The sequence below is a fragment of the Streptopelia decaocto genome, assembly GCF_964273445.1.
Source record: "Streptopelia decaocto genome assembly, chromosome: 1".
In the NCBI taxonomy this organism is placed as follows: domain Eukaryota; kingdom Metazoa; phylum Chordata; class Aves; order Columbiformes; family Columbidae; genus Streptopelia; species Streptopelia decaocto.
Genome location: NC_138663.1, coordinates 136,179,985 through 136,195,016, shown reverse-complemented (window position 1 = coordinate 136,195,016; position 15,032 = coordinate 136,179,985). Strand labels below are relative to the sequence as shown.

Below are 15,032 nucleotides of genomic sequence, written 5' to 3'. Positions count from 1 at the left end.
AGTTTGAATATGCCACTCTACTTAGATCAGGATAGTGATTCTTGTCCTGTGGAGGACAGGCCCCAAGGAGAGGCAAAGATAGTTTAGTAACCTTATAATCACATCTGAAATGTTGTCTGGAAATGCAGGCTGGAACATAACTGGGTTAATTCATCCATTCAGGACTGAAAGCTTATGATCTTTTTCCTTTGGGATAAATGACTTGGTGGTGTCTGTGGCTCTCTGATCTCTAAAATGGATTGCTGCAGCGTGCTTCATGCAAAGCTGGCCATTGAAGTTTGACAAGCCTTAAGTTAAAGAAAACAGAACTCTATTTCTGAAGGGCTGTTCTCAAAAGCAGCACACTGTTCTTCTGCCCTAACCTGCACTGGCTGTTCTGCAACATCAGTTGACAGGTCTATTCTAAATAGTCTTTAAATGGGTTAAATCTAGGCGAAAGTCTGAGATCTGTCCCGCTGTTCTGTAAAATGTGACCCATTGGAAACATTGGAACTACAAACCTCCCAGGCGTAAGCATAAATAAATGCTACAGCAGGATGGGTTTCAGTGAGGTTTCCTTTAATGTCATTTGTTCATATTACTTTATACATTTTGTCAAACTCCTGGAACCTCTTGAGGTGTGTATATCTTCCAGTCTGTGGAGGTTTTTTTACATGGCTAGTCCTCCATGAATGGAGTAGGATTACAGAGAAGTAGCTAGAGAGCTGGAAGTGGGTGTTTGAATTTGGGTAAAGTTTTAATGTTTAAATCCTGATCCCAAAATTTTGAGTATAGAGAGGCTAGTAAAAATCAAATAAGTGGTCAGAAGACTTGAAGGGGAGCTCGTAACAAAAAATGTTATTTGTCCCATTCAGCTGAGGTGAGATACGATCCTTATAATACCTTTTACTGTGATTTGGTTAATTTTTGGTCAAACAGCCTGAGATTCAGAGGTAGTCAAACTCATTTTCACAGAAATCAGGAGGCAGAGTAATTTTCATTTCTAGAATGGGAGCAGTTGCTTCTTTTCGAAGGCTTCAAGGTATTTCCTTGTTTACCAATTTTATCTGTAATAATTCTTGACAGGACAGTGTGGTTCAGTGACAAAAGCACCCTTGAAGAAAGCTTGAAAGAGGCAGCTACTTTACATGCACATTTTATGAACATTTTTAACCATACTGGATAATGTGTTGTGGCACTGTGTTCTTGCTGGCTATACAAACCCATCATATGTATTTACATCAAGTTTACACCAGCTGTTATTTAGGTAATGATATCATTATTATATCTTAACTGTGCAGATGGCTTACAAAAAACAATTCTAGCAAAGAGTGCAGGTGTTAGAGGGAAAAAGTCACATTTTTTATCTTCCTTTCTAACCAAGTAAGATCAGTACTGCCCTTTAGAGTGACAGGTATTCTCTATCTATCAGTATTTGCACAACTTTGTTGACTTATGTCAAGCAGTCTTCTCAAGTTTAAATCTTCCCCGCTTGCACTTCTGCAGGCTTCTTAAATATCCCATCGTGAACAGCATCCACAAAACGAAAGAAATAAGAGAGCATTCTTCAGAACACTTTTCCTTGGGTGGATTAAAATTATTGAATCCAAATGAAGAAAGAGTCATTGGTTCAGGCCTGAAGCAGTCCGATGATTTCAGTGAAGTTGTATCTGCAATGTCTGTGACACATTAGGGGTTTATTTTAGAACTCACAAAGAAAACACTGATAAAATAAAGCTGTTAAACATTAACCTTACTTGACAAGGCCATGGAAAGGTCTTATGAAACTGCTGTAAGAAAGATGTAGAATTTATTTGGCATACTCTGAAGTCCCCCTGTGGAATCCATTGTCCTTTTGTACCACTTTCAGGATAACATGCATTCTGGTTGTTCCTGTTATCATACATGAATGTGATATTCAAGTTAGACAGCATCCAGTGATAGCCTGACTTTCCTCAAATAATTTTAGAAATCCAGAAAAAAATCGTAACACGATTCCCTTTATATATTCTGACAGGTCTTGGTACTCAAACTGTCTGAAATTCATTTGCAGTTAACGCACATTGCTGTAGCAAAACTTCTCTGAAGACAGATCTAAAGCTACAGATTTTGCTTGCATGTTACTGTCAGTCAGGAACATCATTTCCATTTATCGTTTTTTTTTTTTTTTTTCACCCTCTCTCTCACCCTTCCCCACATATGACTAGGCAGGCGAAAGTCTTAGGGTGGATGCAAGCATACTGGGGAAAAAAATCCTAAATATTCAAACTAGATGGAGTTTATACTAGCAAGATATTTTTAACTGGAATAATTTGTTCCATGGAATCATCAGTTCTGTGGAAAAGTGCTACACTGGCCAAATAAAAATCAATTAGCTGTAATAGCTAACTTTAGTTTGGGTATGATATACTATATAATATAAAATATGTTGTTAAAAGAACTCTGGCTGGAGTAGGTATGCCTGTAATAGGGAGTTTACTCTCTGAACATATGAAGGGATACTGCTTTTTCCCTTTTCCATAACACCTTTAGATAGTATTGCGGGGGAATCTTTTTAATTAAAATGAAAATGCCCATGCTATACATGGAGAAGTAATAATTTGGGATTGAGAAGCTTTTACCTCTAGTTAAGTAATTTATGTGTTCTGAGCCCTTAGACTTAAGAAAGCTGAGTAGATGATCACTTCGGAACCATTCTAGCTAGTCTCTCCTCTGCACATATTCCGTAGTGTACTGATGGAGCAGAGAAAGTCCATCTACTACAAGGCCATCTCTTTTAGAGAGATTTTGAAGAACCAAGAGCACAGAGAGATCTTCGTTTGCATGTCTTTGTGACAAAGTTTTAATACAGTGATTTGACCTGTCCTTTCTTTTTCTCTACCAGCATTCCAACAGAGGTGTAATGGTTCATGCTTACGTATTCTGAGATTAATTTAGTGGCTTCTGCACTAACCAAAGACTTCATTTTTCTTTCTAGTCTGGAGACAAAGACAGTTCTGCAGGGAGTGGAAGTGAAGATGAGGAGTTTTATGATGCTGATGAAGAGACTCACATGATCAAGTAATGGAAAGAAGAAACACTGGCCTGTTTGATGCCTTTTCTTACTTGTCCAGTCAGTCCAGCTGTAAGACAAGTACTGAGGACCTCGCCTGTCAGGGAATGTAATTGGGCAAGTGCCTGTGTTTTTTCCTGACTGGGAGAGGGGTTTGAATACTATTCAGACTAATCACACTACTGATGTTCTCCATATGAGACAGCTGTTCAAATTCTTGTGGTTCAGAATGACAGTGCATAGGCCACATTTCAAACCAGGTGACACAGCAAGGGTGGGATAATATACTTCTGAAGCCTAGGTAGACAGATTTGGACAGATCATTAATCAACATGTTTCTCTTGTATCTTCAAGGTGGTTGATTTTTGGGTCAGTATAAATTGTTAAACTTGAAACCATCCACTTTTTTTTTTTTTCTGTAGGGTGAAAGTGGTCACAGAATGTACTCTGTACTACTTCAGTGGGAACAAATGCCTGAAATTGTATGTTAAAATGGCTTCTGCATATTGAGTAGGGGAGAGACAACTATAAACATAAGGTTTCTCTTGCTGCACACAGACACCTGTTTAGAGTTACAGGGTGCAGCTGGTTAGTCATGAGCTGTGCATTAGCTTAGTGATAATGAAAGGCCAGGAGAAAAGACTACACAAAAGAGCAACCCATGAAGTCTGCAGACATAAAGGATATTACTAATTCTTTTCTTTCCTTTTCATCTACCAAGCATTTTCTTGGACTGTCTTATGCATATGTTTGGCACATGTTCCCCACATCTCCACACTGCTGTTTATAGAGCTTTGCCCACTTTTACCTTGTCCTCACTTTGCCATACATTTTGAAGCTCAGCAACTTCTATGTGCAGTGAAATAATTCTGTGAAGGATATAATTTCATGGGTGGGACATAGAGTATGTATTTCATTTTTTTGGATCTATCTCTGTCTATTTCTAGAAAAAAACTTAACTCTGAAGTGATAAGAGGAACTATGGGTTTCTGTTACAGTTTGGGGTTTATTGCCAGGAAGCTGCTATAGCATTTATTTAGAATTCTTATGTGTAGATAAAGTTCTCATTTAAAAAAAAAAAAAAAGACAAATCTCTTTGAGACAACTTTTGGTTACCTAACTTTGCTTCTTAACCAGGTGCTTGCTCAAGCACTTGATTACTTGACCTTATTGAGGATGACAACTTCAGTGTCCTGTTCACACTGAACTTTTTGTAAGTGTTTCATTAGAAGGATGTGGAATCTTCAAATATGAAACATGAACATGTGACATGTTCCAATTACAAAGATGAGTCCTTGCAAGGATGCAGTTTTCTTGATTACATTGTCTTCATCTTCCAACCTGTGGCTTTCTATTTATTAAGATTGATTTCCATAAAATATTTGTTAGTCTTTCTACTTGGAGTTCCTATCAAAGTCCTACACAATGGCAGCAAGCGTATCGTCAGACTTGCTAGCCATTTTTGTGGATGTTAGACTAAAAAAAACAGATGGAAAAACATAATCTAAAAGGTGACTGCTGAATATTTTCTGGTTAAAGTAGGAAGCTCCTTTACTCTGAGAAGAAGTGAAAGTGAGCAACATCTGAAGCTTGCAGCTAGCTGCTTGAGCAGAGGCAGCCCAGAGATTGCAGCTTCATATATGCAGTGCTCCCACTTGTCCTGAACTTGATCCAGACGCTGACTGTGAGCAAAGCTGTGAGCTTCAGTCCCTATGGACAATGTGTCAGTATTCTTGTGATTTTTTTTTGCCTGTGTTAGGAGCTTCTAGTCTGCTGTCTTTACTTGCTTTTTCCAGACTGAATAGTTGTTGCAGATGTGGCAGGGCACTTTTAAATTGAGCTGGATAGTCTTTCTGCCTTATTTGGCCCTTTTGTGTGCAAGAAAATTGTTCCAAATAAGGTACTCAGAAATACTTGGAAAGGTGGAATCTATTTGTTCAAATAACTTTTTAGTTTTGCATTCACATTTTGAAAAATGTGCATTCACAGCTTGAAAAATGATTTTTTTTGTTGCTGATGGCTTCTAAAGAAATAAAACCTGCTTACTTAGAAGTCAACAGTGGCAAGCCCAGTGGTATTAATGTGCTTCTAAGACCCAACAGGTTTTTTTAGGTGTTTGCTGCCTCTGTCCCTCTCTGGACGCTAGGTGGAGTAAGTCACCTGAGAGGCAGACAGGCGTAGTTAACCTTCCTCCTCCCCATAGTCTGACTGTCATTATCGGGTACTGGCAACCCTGGTCATGCAATGGGACACCTCAACATAATTTTCATTAGAAGAGTAGGGTGCTGTAGTGGTTCAGGTGTAGGTGATCACTCTTCACAGGACCTGAGCTGGATTTTGTGACAGTCCTCAACTTATAATTAAACTTACTTGTCCACTCATGTACTTTTATACGATAAATATACATATATAAAATTGCAAAAACAAGAGTGAAAAAAACATCAGCTTTTTTTTGTTTTTTTTTTTTCTATAGAAGTTGCTGCTCTCTTTTAACGTTACATCTCTCCTATGTTTGCACCATAGGAACTCTCTATTGTTACTTTTCCTGGCCAGTTAATTCAGAAGTTTTATAGGAGAGAATGCCTCCAGGAGGAGCTCAGCTATGTAGTATCAGGCTTCTTGCAATTACTTGCTCTCTCCCTTTGTTCAAATCTATTAGGTGCATTAAGTTTCTTTTCAGAAAGATTTGTTTTGTAAGAACTGTCCTTTTGGTACAGAAAACAATCGGAGCACTTTTTTTCTTACCCATAGAGTATAATGCTTTATAACATTGAGATACTTGTGCTATATGTAGCATTCACTGGGGGGAGATGCTGCACAGTGTTTTGTAGCCTGTGTGGTCAGCATTTTCTGTATCTAGATAGACCATTATTGCTAAGCTGATGTTCTTCAGTTGGACAGTAACTGTTGGTATGGGTCTTGCAACCATGTTACTTTAAAACCTGTCAGAAGGTCAGAGAGGAGTGACTTTGAAGTTATATGTAAGCAGTCTGTGTAGGCCAAATCAATAAGTCTTAGTGTTTGGGCACTAAATTTGCCCTGAGAAGCTACTGGGAAGCAAAGGCTGTTATCTAGATAGATCTAGCACTAGATCTATCCCAGTTTGACATATTGTAATGCTAGGAGTCCCCATGTCCTTGCTATAGTTAAGTATGATGACATTATTCCACATTTTTTTTTTTTTTGCTAGAGTAGCTTTGTATACTAAGCAACCTGCACTGTTAGCTGACTTTTGTGTTGTGCAGGCACTAGGATACCTACCCCCAAGATGGAAGTTCTTTCCCTGGATTCCTTCAGTTTTGGTAACTCATTTTTTTCAGCCAGCTCACTTGGTGGGATTATGCTAGAGATGAGAGGCTTTCCTATGGTGCTGATCAGTCAGATCTTAATACTGTCTCAGGTGAGGTATGTTTGGGATTCTAATATCTGGGAACCTCACAAGTGATTCTTGAATACAGCTAGGAGTGAAGGAGAGTGACAGGTCATGTAAGATAGCAGGGAGGAGAATTAGCTGGAGGGAGCTGAAAGAACAGAGGATTCAACAGAAACACATTAGGGCAAGGATGTCATGAAGGGACCCCAAAGTCAGTTTTAGGCGGCAAAACAAGTTCCAAAACAGACTTTATTCTGGCTGGAAGACTATAGCCAATGAACCAACCAAAACAGGGTTTATACAATCAGTTAGCCCTCCGATAACATAAGATGAAGGTTCGGGTATCAGTTGAGGAAATTTTTGGGGTGTAGCAAATGAGAATAACTATGATCCACAGCATGCATGTGCACATTCACAAGAAACAAAGCCAGAGCTCCCCCCTGACTCCAGGATACTACACTTGCCTGATCAGCAAGGACTTAGAGTAGATTATCACTCACCGAAACGAGGAGGTAAGGTGCTTCTAATCCCGGGAAGTTTCCTTAGATGACATCTAAGAGGAGGGCTTCAGCACAGACCTGCTGCTCCAAGAAGACCACACAAAGGGAATCTTTGGCAGGAACCCGGTTTTATAGTCTGATCAGATCTGGCTGTGGGCATTCCAGAAGCTTTCTCAGTTTTTCTGGGTCACTCCTCCTCTGCTAACAACGCTGGCTAACCAACTGAGGGTCCCACAAAAGAGCCATTAACTGCTCCATTGAAGGAGAGGGGGATGTACAGCTGCCACAGTAGTTCTCAGAGGGGTGAAGTGCAACTGCCATAGCAGTTCTCAGAGCACGGGGGGAAGTGTAAGTGCCACACAATCTACCCTGTGACCACAGTCATGATCTGACAGACCATTTTGGAGTGGTGGTACAGTCACCTCTTGCCTCCAGAGTCAAAAGCAGTCATTCTGTTGGTGAGTTTTAATGTCCACTGTGGATCATCATACCTTATGTGTTATCTTTACGAATCAACCTACTAATAAACAATAGAATAATGCAAATTACAACAATTACAGTTATTAGCAGATATTGGAGGAGGCTGGTTAGCCTTCCGGGTAAGGAAAACAAATACATCACCAGTTGCTCCTCAGTACAGCAACAATTGCCCGAGTCCTCTGTTATTTGTCTTTGTAGTGGTTCTTGTAATGGCACACAGCTTTCTATATACATCTGTTCCTTCAATAGGATCAAGTGTAATGGAGCCTGGCTTTGGACAATCCTTCTGTTTTAGGGAGCCTATGTGATGTCATGCATAGAGTTCATTAGTGTTTCCAGTTGCCGGCTTGCCTTCTGAATGGCCTGTTGGTGTTGCCCTGGTGTGACCCTCATTCCAAAGGCTGACTCTAACCACCCCTCAGTTTCAGCAGGAACTTCTTCCACCCCTTGCCTTTGTAGGAGCAGTCAGGATTGTTCATATTCCTTTTGTCCTGCAAGAGAACACAAAGACAGGCCTCGGTCCCTTTGGAACCGGGCTTTTGTAGCTAGAAGTCCGGGACTATCCACTGGACACTAATACGGTGGGTTTTCTCTTTTTCATCAAGGGCCTCCCAAGCATATAGCCCTCTAGGTTTTGCTGAAGTCATGGGCACAATACCAATGGAAGGTAGTTTCACCATGACAGGCTGGCCCACTTGTGTTCTTGGCGCCTGGTCTTTCCCTTTATCTGTTATAGAGTCACTGTCTGTTAGTGGCCTCTCAAGGCAAAATGCCCTGATTTTGGGGCTTCCATAGCTCCCCCAGTGGTTATTGACAATGAAGACAGCTCGTGCCAACCGTCCTTCCCAGCTGTGTCGTGAGACGTCTGCATGTTTTTTAATCAAACCATTGGTTCGTTCCACGATCCCATTGGCTTGGAGGTAATAGGGTGTATGAAACACCCACTTAATACCTTCCCCCTTAGCTCAATCATGAACCACAGGAGCTGAAAAATGTGTGCCATTATCACTTTGTATATTCTCAGGGGTGGGTAGACCACTAAACCACCCACACAGTGCTCGCACTGTTTGATCTCCAGTGGCAGTGCTGACAGCAGTGCCCATTGATAGTCCTGATACCACCTCTGCTCCTCCCAGGATGTATTTCTTTCCATGAGAGGGTTTTAATGGCCCAACGTAGTCAACTTGCCACGTACTCCAGAGAGTCTTGCCCTGTCTGATATGCTGGGCCGGGGCCTGATTTGGGTGATCAGCTTTAAGTCTTATCTGGCACTGTGGACAGGCTTTAAGAACTGCTTCAGATGTTCCCATGGACACTAGCCATCCCTGAGACCAGCATTCATAATACAGATCTGCTTTCCCAGAGTGGCCTCGCTTAATGTGTAGCCATTCAGCTAACCGTACCCACTCCTCTTGTATGCCTTTAACCACTCTAATTTGGGCTAGATGGTCAGCCTGTTCGTTCCATTTGGCAGCTGGGGTTCCATGTTTTGTGTGTCCTTTTACCCAGCCCACACTCAAGGGCCATGACCTGCCTATCTCTAGTAGTCTTTGCCAGTCTTCAGCTCTCCACACTCTAGTGCGACCTACTTCCCACTGATTGGATTCCCATTGGCATATCCATTCAGTGGCACCCTTATAAGTTGCATGGGAATCAGAATAAATTGCGGAGGCTCCTTCTGCTGCTGCTAATAAGAGAGCACACAACTATCCTGCTTACACACTACCTTCTCCCTCCTCTGTTATTGTTTTTCTGGTGGTAATCTCCAATGCTGCTGCCTTATATTGTCACTTTGTGACATCAGTAAACCAGACCCCTTGTGTGTCCGAGTCCTGGGTTACCTCAGGTGCTTCTTTAATTGGGGAGGGCTTATAAGGCAGGCTCAGCAGGACTGGATCAGTGTTCACAGGTTGTTGGAGTTTTGATATTTTGACAGAACTCTCTTTCAATGGCAACAACTGACTAACTCCTTCCAAGTAGGCATACCACTTCCATACTGTGCCACCCCCTTGTGGCGGGGGGGGGGCATGATCCTTCGAGGATTGAATTTAGCAGAGGAAAAGGGCCTTGCACAATAACGTCCTGTGACGTACGCAGCCTCTCTACCTCCTTAGCTGCTTGGGTGAGTAAGAGGAGTCCCTTTTCCCGCTCCAAGTATCATTGTTCAGTTTCCTTGAATGTGGTAGAAGAGAACAACGAGGATCTGGCTGGCCCTTTTGGCCCCCTTTGGAATATACTGCAATAGGAAGCATGTTCTGCAAAGCCCCATTCCACACTTAGCAGGTCTTGTGGATGCGGTGGGCCCAATTTCTGATAGGTTTTAAGCTCATGTTTTAGAATGTTAAGGGCCTCTGTATGCTGTAAGGTCCAATCCCATCTCCTATTTTTCCAGAGTAGGTCATATAGTGGGTGGGCAATCACAAAATCCTGGGGTATGCTTTCTCCAGTACCCTAATGTACCCAGTAGGCATTGCAAATCTGCTTTGCTGTTTGGGGTTTGTCTCTTTTCTATAGTAGCTAGGGCATCATCAGGCACTGCTATAGCTTCCACTCACCCAGATGAGGTTTTTTTATTATCACTCACCCAAATGAGGAGGTGAGGCGCTTCCAATCCCTGGAAGTTTCCTTAGATGGCATTCCCACCTATGCTGAGGGCTCTGGCACAGACCCGCTGCTCCGAGAAGACCACACAAAGTGAATCTTTGGCGGGAACCCAGTTTTATAGTCTGATCAGATCTGGCTGTGGACATTCCAGAAGCTTCTCAGTTTCTCTGGGCCACTCCTCCTCTGCTAATGACCCTGGCTAACCGACTGAGGGTCCCACAAAAGAGCCATTAACTGCTCCATTGAAGGAGAGGGGAATGTACAACTGCCACAACAGTTCTCAGAGGGGTGAAGTGCAACTGCCATAGCAGTTCTCAGAGCAGTGAAGTGTAACTGCCACGAAGGGTGAGTGAAAACAGAAGACAGTAGCCACTGGGTGGAAATATCCTTCTTGTTGCTTATGTTGACTTCAAGTGTCTCCTTTCAGAGCTAGCATTGATTCCAGAGTGTCCTGTTGGGGCAACTAGTTTGATCATTTCCTTTTTAATGTCAGTTTTGTTCAGGACTGCTACTTCAGTAATGAAACATTTCATCAATATAAAATGTGACATGCTTCAGTTTTCTTTTGGACTTGGCTTTTTTTATGAGATGGTGTGTCACTAAAATAATTAAAATTTGTAAAGCGCTATTTGGAGAATGCTGTATAACTTGTCATTGCTTAATTTACTAGCTTCCCTTTAGAAAGACTGGAAGAACTTGATGCATTTTTGTCACACAACTTGTTATGAAGTGAAACTTCAGCCTTCTAAAAGGATTTTACTACCTGGCTGTTTTTGATAGGCTGAAGAGAATAAAATAGAATAAAATAAAATAGATTTGACTAGTTTACTTTTGAAACTACTTCCTTTGAAAACAAAACCAAGGCTCTCCATTTAGGCACTGGGAAAGTGCTGTTCAGAGATTCCCTGACAAACCAGAAATTTAGAAGCTCTGTGTTGAAGGAAGCCCACAAGTGACTCTGTTCAGGTCAGGGTGCTGAGTGAAGAACATGTCCACATCTCTCCAGAGACACCTAATTTGCACAGAGCAGGCTGTGGCTAGTTGCCACCTTTGTTACAGTCGAATCTTTAAGAATTGAAGCCTCATGCTCCTCTGATCACACTGCACAATCTGTGTAAGGGTTCTCTGACTCTATGGATGTACTGAGGTTAGCAGAATAGCCTTTACAGGACTATGGGGAATGCAGAATGTTTTTGTTGTGCTGAGGAAAAGGAGAAAGTGAGGAGCAAACTTACTTTTCCTGGAGTGTGTTAATGAAAACATCTGAGGTAAAACTCCTTCCTGAATCTTCTGCAAAGTCACTGAATGCATATTTGGTTAGTCTTATTTTGTTTTAGCTGAAGGATAGTGTGCTATGCATACCTTTTGCCTGTTAGAGCTTCTTTGATTGTGCTCTTTGACACAGCTGAATCTAGGCATCTGTGCATGCAAGTTGTGAGCCTTGCAAGTAGGTATGTTAGAAAAGCCCAAGAGCACTGCTGTCATTTGATGGTGGAAGTTAGTCTGGCCTAACACACTTAATGCCTGTCAGAAGTGTCTGCATTCATAAGTTTACCACACAGGAGACTGAAAGTATAGCTGTATTTTGAGTCTCATTGCTGACTTGTATCTTACTACAAGAGGTATTAAGTGGAAGAAAGATACCTACATAAGAAAATCTCTGTGACAGATCTAAATGTAGAATTGGAAGGTGAACAAATTTATATAGAATTTTTCCCTGCTATGTATTTTTAATGCTTTGTCCAGTCTATTGTAGCTTTCCAGGTGCTACTGTTATTTAAGTCTAATAGAGCTGGTTAAAATTTTAAGCCTGACAATCTGAATTTACCGAGCTCTCTCATCTTATTTTTGGTACTGCTGGCTGATTCTGTCATTCTGAAAAAAGCTCCTATATTGCCTAATGGGGAGCAGACTTTTCTGTTCTAATTTGAAGTGCCTGCTTTATAGAAGTCATCTTTAATTTCCTCAGTCAACTTGATATGAGACTGTGTGTAAAGTAGTATCATAGAATTGGATTATATAAGTGCCAAAGACAGTTTTTGCTGGAAAGCTATGGTCCAAAACTAGTTCTAGCTGCATTCATTTGGAATTCTTCCATGCAACCTGCTAAAGCTGGTATTTACAAGCATCTCCGGAGCTTTAGGGGACAGTAAGAGAGTTACCTTTGCTTGTCTTTCATTGCTTGGTTCACTTAAGTAGCTTTTGTTTCTGAGAAACCAAAGAAATTAAATGAAGGATTTAAAGATAAAGTGGAGGTTTTGTAGAACATGGAGAATTTATACCATGTAGCCCTAATAGAGAAAGCAGAGCTTACTTGCTTCTGAGTTGCAAATGTCAAAAGCTTACTCTAAGACTGATAAAACTTGGTTAAAAACCGCAAATTGGAATTTAAGTTCATTCATCAGCCTTACAAATTAGCATTGCTAATAACAACTTGTCTGGAGCTTCATAGGATCTAGCAGTTTTCTATAAAATGCACAGTCTGTTTGAGGCATTGCTAAGTAGTAATGTCAGGAGTTTAAATCCCTGTTACAACTGAAATTCACTGCAAGTCAGCCCTGTCATGGCTGCCTGTTTGCCAGTAAATAGGCAAGTGCCTAAAACCTTGTGCAGCAAGAGCTGTCTGCCCCCAAAAGAATTGTTTGAAAGGAATGAATGAAGTGGGACTGTGGGGTGTCAGGATCTTCTCATTTACAGCAAGCTTATAGAATGGAGGATGTTTAAGTAAGTACTTACCCACCTTCATTTACAAAATGTTTGTAGAAGGAGACAGGTCTTCAGCATGCATGTTACTGCTTCCCACCAATACATCTGAGGTGCTCATATTACACCTACATTATCAGGAGGCGGGCAAAAAGTATGGCAGTAAGAAAACCTTTGCTAATGTAGAAAGTTATATTTACTTAAAGATGCCCAGTGAGAGGTATCTAGCACTTCTGTGTTCAAACAAAATGTCTTGAAATGATGGCAACTTGATTGAGAGAGGCATTTCTGATGTTAGTTTGTAGGAAAAAAAAGGTGTTGCAGGCACTGATGAAAATTGTTACAGAGCAGACAGCTGCTGGGTGATTTATTGTAAAAGATTTTATTGTGATTGTTGTGATTTCAAGTATGCCTCTAAAAGACTGGGTTTGAGTTTTTGATCATTATCATTCCCCAAAGTCTAACCCAAATATTATTTTTTTTCTTGTTAAAATTTGAGTGAGTCATGTAGAAAGTGGAAGTATGTTTTTCATATGGATATTTTTATTGCACTACCTTTCCTTCCTCAATGTAATAATACTTCGATTTTTTTTAAGCTACCTCTTTATGTTGAGCCTTTTTGTCAATTTTGTATTTAATAGTTTTTTGTTTTTTTTTTTTTTAGGAAACTGCAAATTATTTCCTTTTATTTATGTGGGAATCCATTACTTAAAGATCACAGGTCTTCCTTCTGTTTAAAGATTTTTCTAAAGGCCTTTAGTTAAAAGACTTAAGCTTTTAAAGGAGCATATTAATAACACACTTAAAAAATAATACACTTGAAAAAAAGTTCTCCTGTGTGTACTGTTTGCTTTTAAAAGGGCCAAAAAGCCCCTTAATTTTATGAAGACATGGATTTTTGGGGCCAATAAAAAGTTTTGAGTTGGGGAGTTTTAATGAATTTTAATTTTTTGCCAATTAAATAGCTTTTCCTCTTAGAGGAAAACACCACTGTTTTCTTCCAAGCGTTACTCTTCCCTCTCTCCCCACATGCCATCCACCACCCCATGGTGCTTTCCGGTTCCTTGGCTGCATGTTATGCTCAGTCTCTTTGGCAAGGCAACAGGTGGCACAGGAGATCAGCATCAGTCTGTGCTTGCAAGGAGCGGTTCTTTCACTGCACCTTGTTTCTTACTCAACTGCTCTTGTGTGAGTTTCTTTACCAGCTGCAGTCCCTTCAAAATTGTGGTTCCTTCTGAGTCTACTCTCAGCCTCTGCTCAGGCTATGATTTTCTTTTGGCATTTCTCCTGCTCAGCTCTTTCTCCTTACTGCTCCTTTTGTGCTGGCATGGTCTGATCCTTTCTTCCTCCTCCTGCTATACCACTGTAATGTCTTTTTCTTGGCATTTACTGCCCTTTCTTAAACGTGCTTTTGTAGAACTGCCCGAAACTCCTCTAGCAGTGGGTCAGTGCCCACTGTGCCCAAGAGCCAGTGGACACTAACTGAAACACAGGAGGATCCATCTGAACACAGAGAAGCACTTTTTTTACTGTGAGGGTGGCTGAGCATTTGCACAGGTTGTCTGGAGAGGTTGTGGAGCCTCCGTGTGTGGAGATCTTCAAAAACTGTCTGGACATAGCTCTAGGCAGCCTGCTTTAGTAGGTGGCCCTGTGTGAGCAGAGCGTTGGACCAGATGACCTCCAGAGGTCCCTTCCAACCTCAGCCATTCTATGATTCTGTGCTGCATGTTGCGGAGCTGGCTGGGACGAGCACAGGGCAGCCCCCTCCCTACCAAACCCCTGACAGTTATGCTCAATACATGACTATGCAGGGTCTTCTTGCAAATCAAGTCTCACAGTTCGGGCTGACAGTTTTTGTGAGCAGGAGTTGGTATTGTGTTCTCTTTCTGTGTTACTGTTGTCTTAGGTCAAGTAAATGAAACTCCTAAGGATATAATCAGACATTTATAGCCAAGTTCTGTGTCTGATTACATTTACATCCCTGTTGATTTCAGCAGACAGAGCTTAGATCTCCGCTTGATCAGAGCAGCAGCCAAAGGGGTGAACTACTTTTTTTTCTGCTCAACCCTTCATCATCATGAAATCAAATATTTGTATAGTCTCTATATCCTGTAGACTTTATATTGTTTCCTCATGCCAGTTTAATTTGAACCAAGAATCAAAAGGCTTTGTCAGCTGAGAGTTGAATTACAGGATAATAGGAATGGGGGGAATAGATTTACTGCTTCCAACAAAAATCAAGTTGTATATAGTTGGTGTATTTTAAAATATTTAATTTAGATTACTTGAATATACTGAGTGTTTTGAGCATTCCCACCTTAAAATGAGGACTCATATTTCA

The 15,032-nt window shown here is 41.0% G+C and overlaps 1 protein-coding gene across 2 annotated transcripts in view; it reads left to right on the top strand.

Annotated features, from left to right (window-relative positions):
* SLC22A15 (solute carrier family 22 member 15) overlaps positions 1–13,550 on the top strand; it is a 44,482-nt gene extending 30,932 nt beyond the window's left edge. The window contains exons 12-13 of one of the 2 annotated variants that reach the window (XM_082076020.1): positions 2,957–3,039; positions 13,356–13,550. In XM_082076020.1, the coding sequence (XP_081932146.1) occupies positions 2,957–3,039; positions 13,356–13,455 (183 nt within the window). In that variant the 3' untranslated portion in view covers positions 13,456–13,550. Of the gene's footprint in view, positions 1–2,956; positions 5,877–13,355 lie in introns of those variants that run through there. The other variant, XM_082076021.1, reaches the window with a different exon arrangement.
* Positions 13,551–15,032: the final 1,482 nt, after the last annotated feature.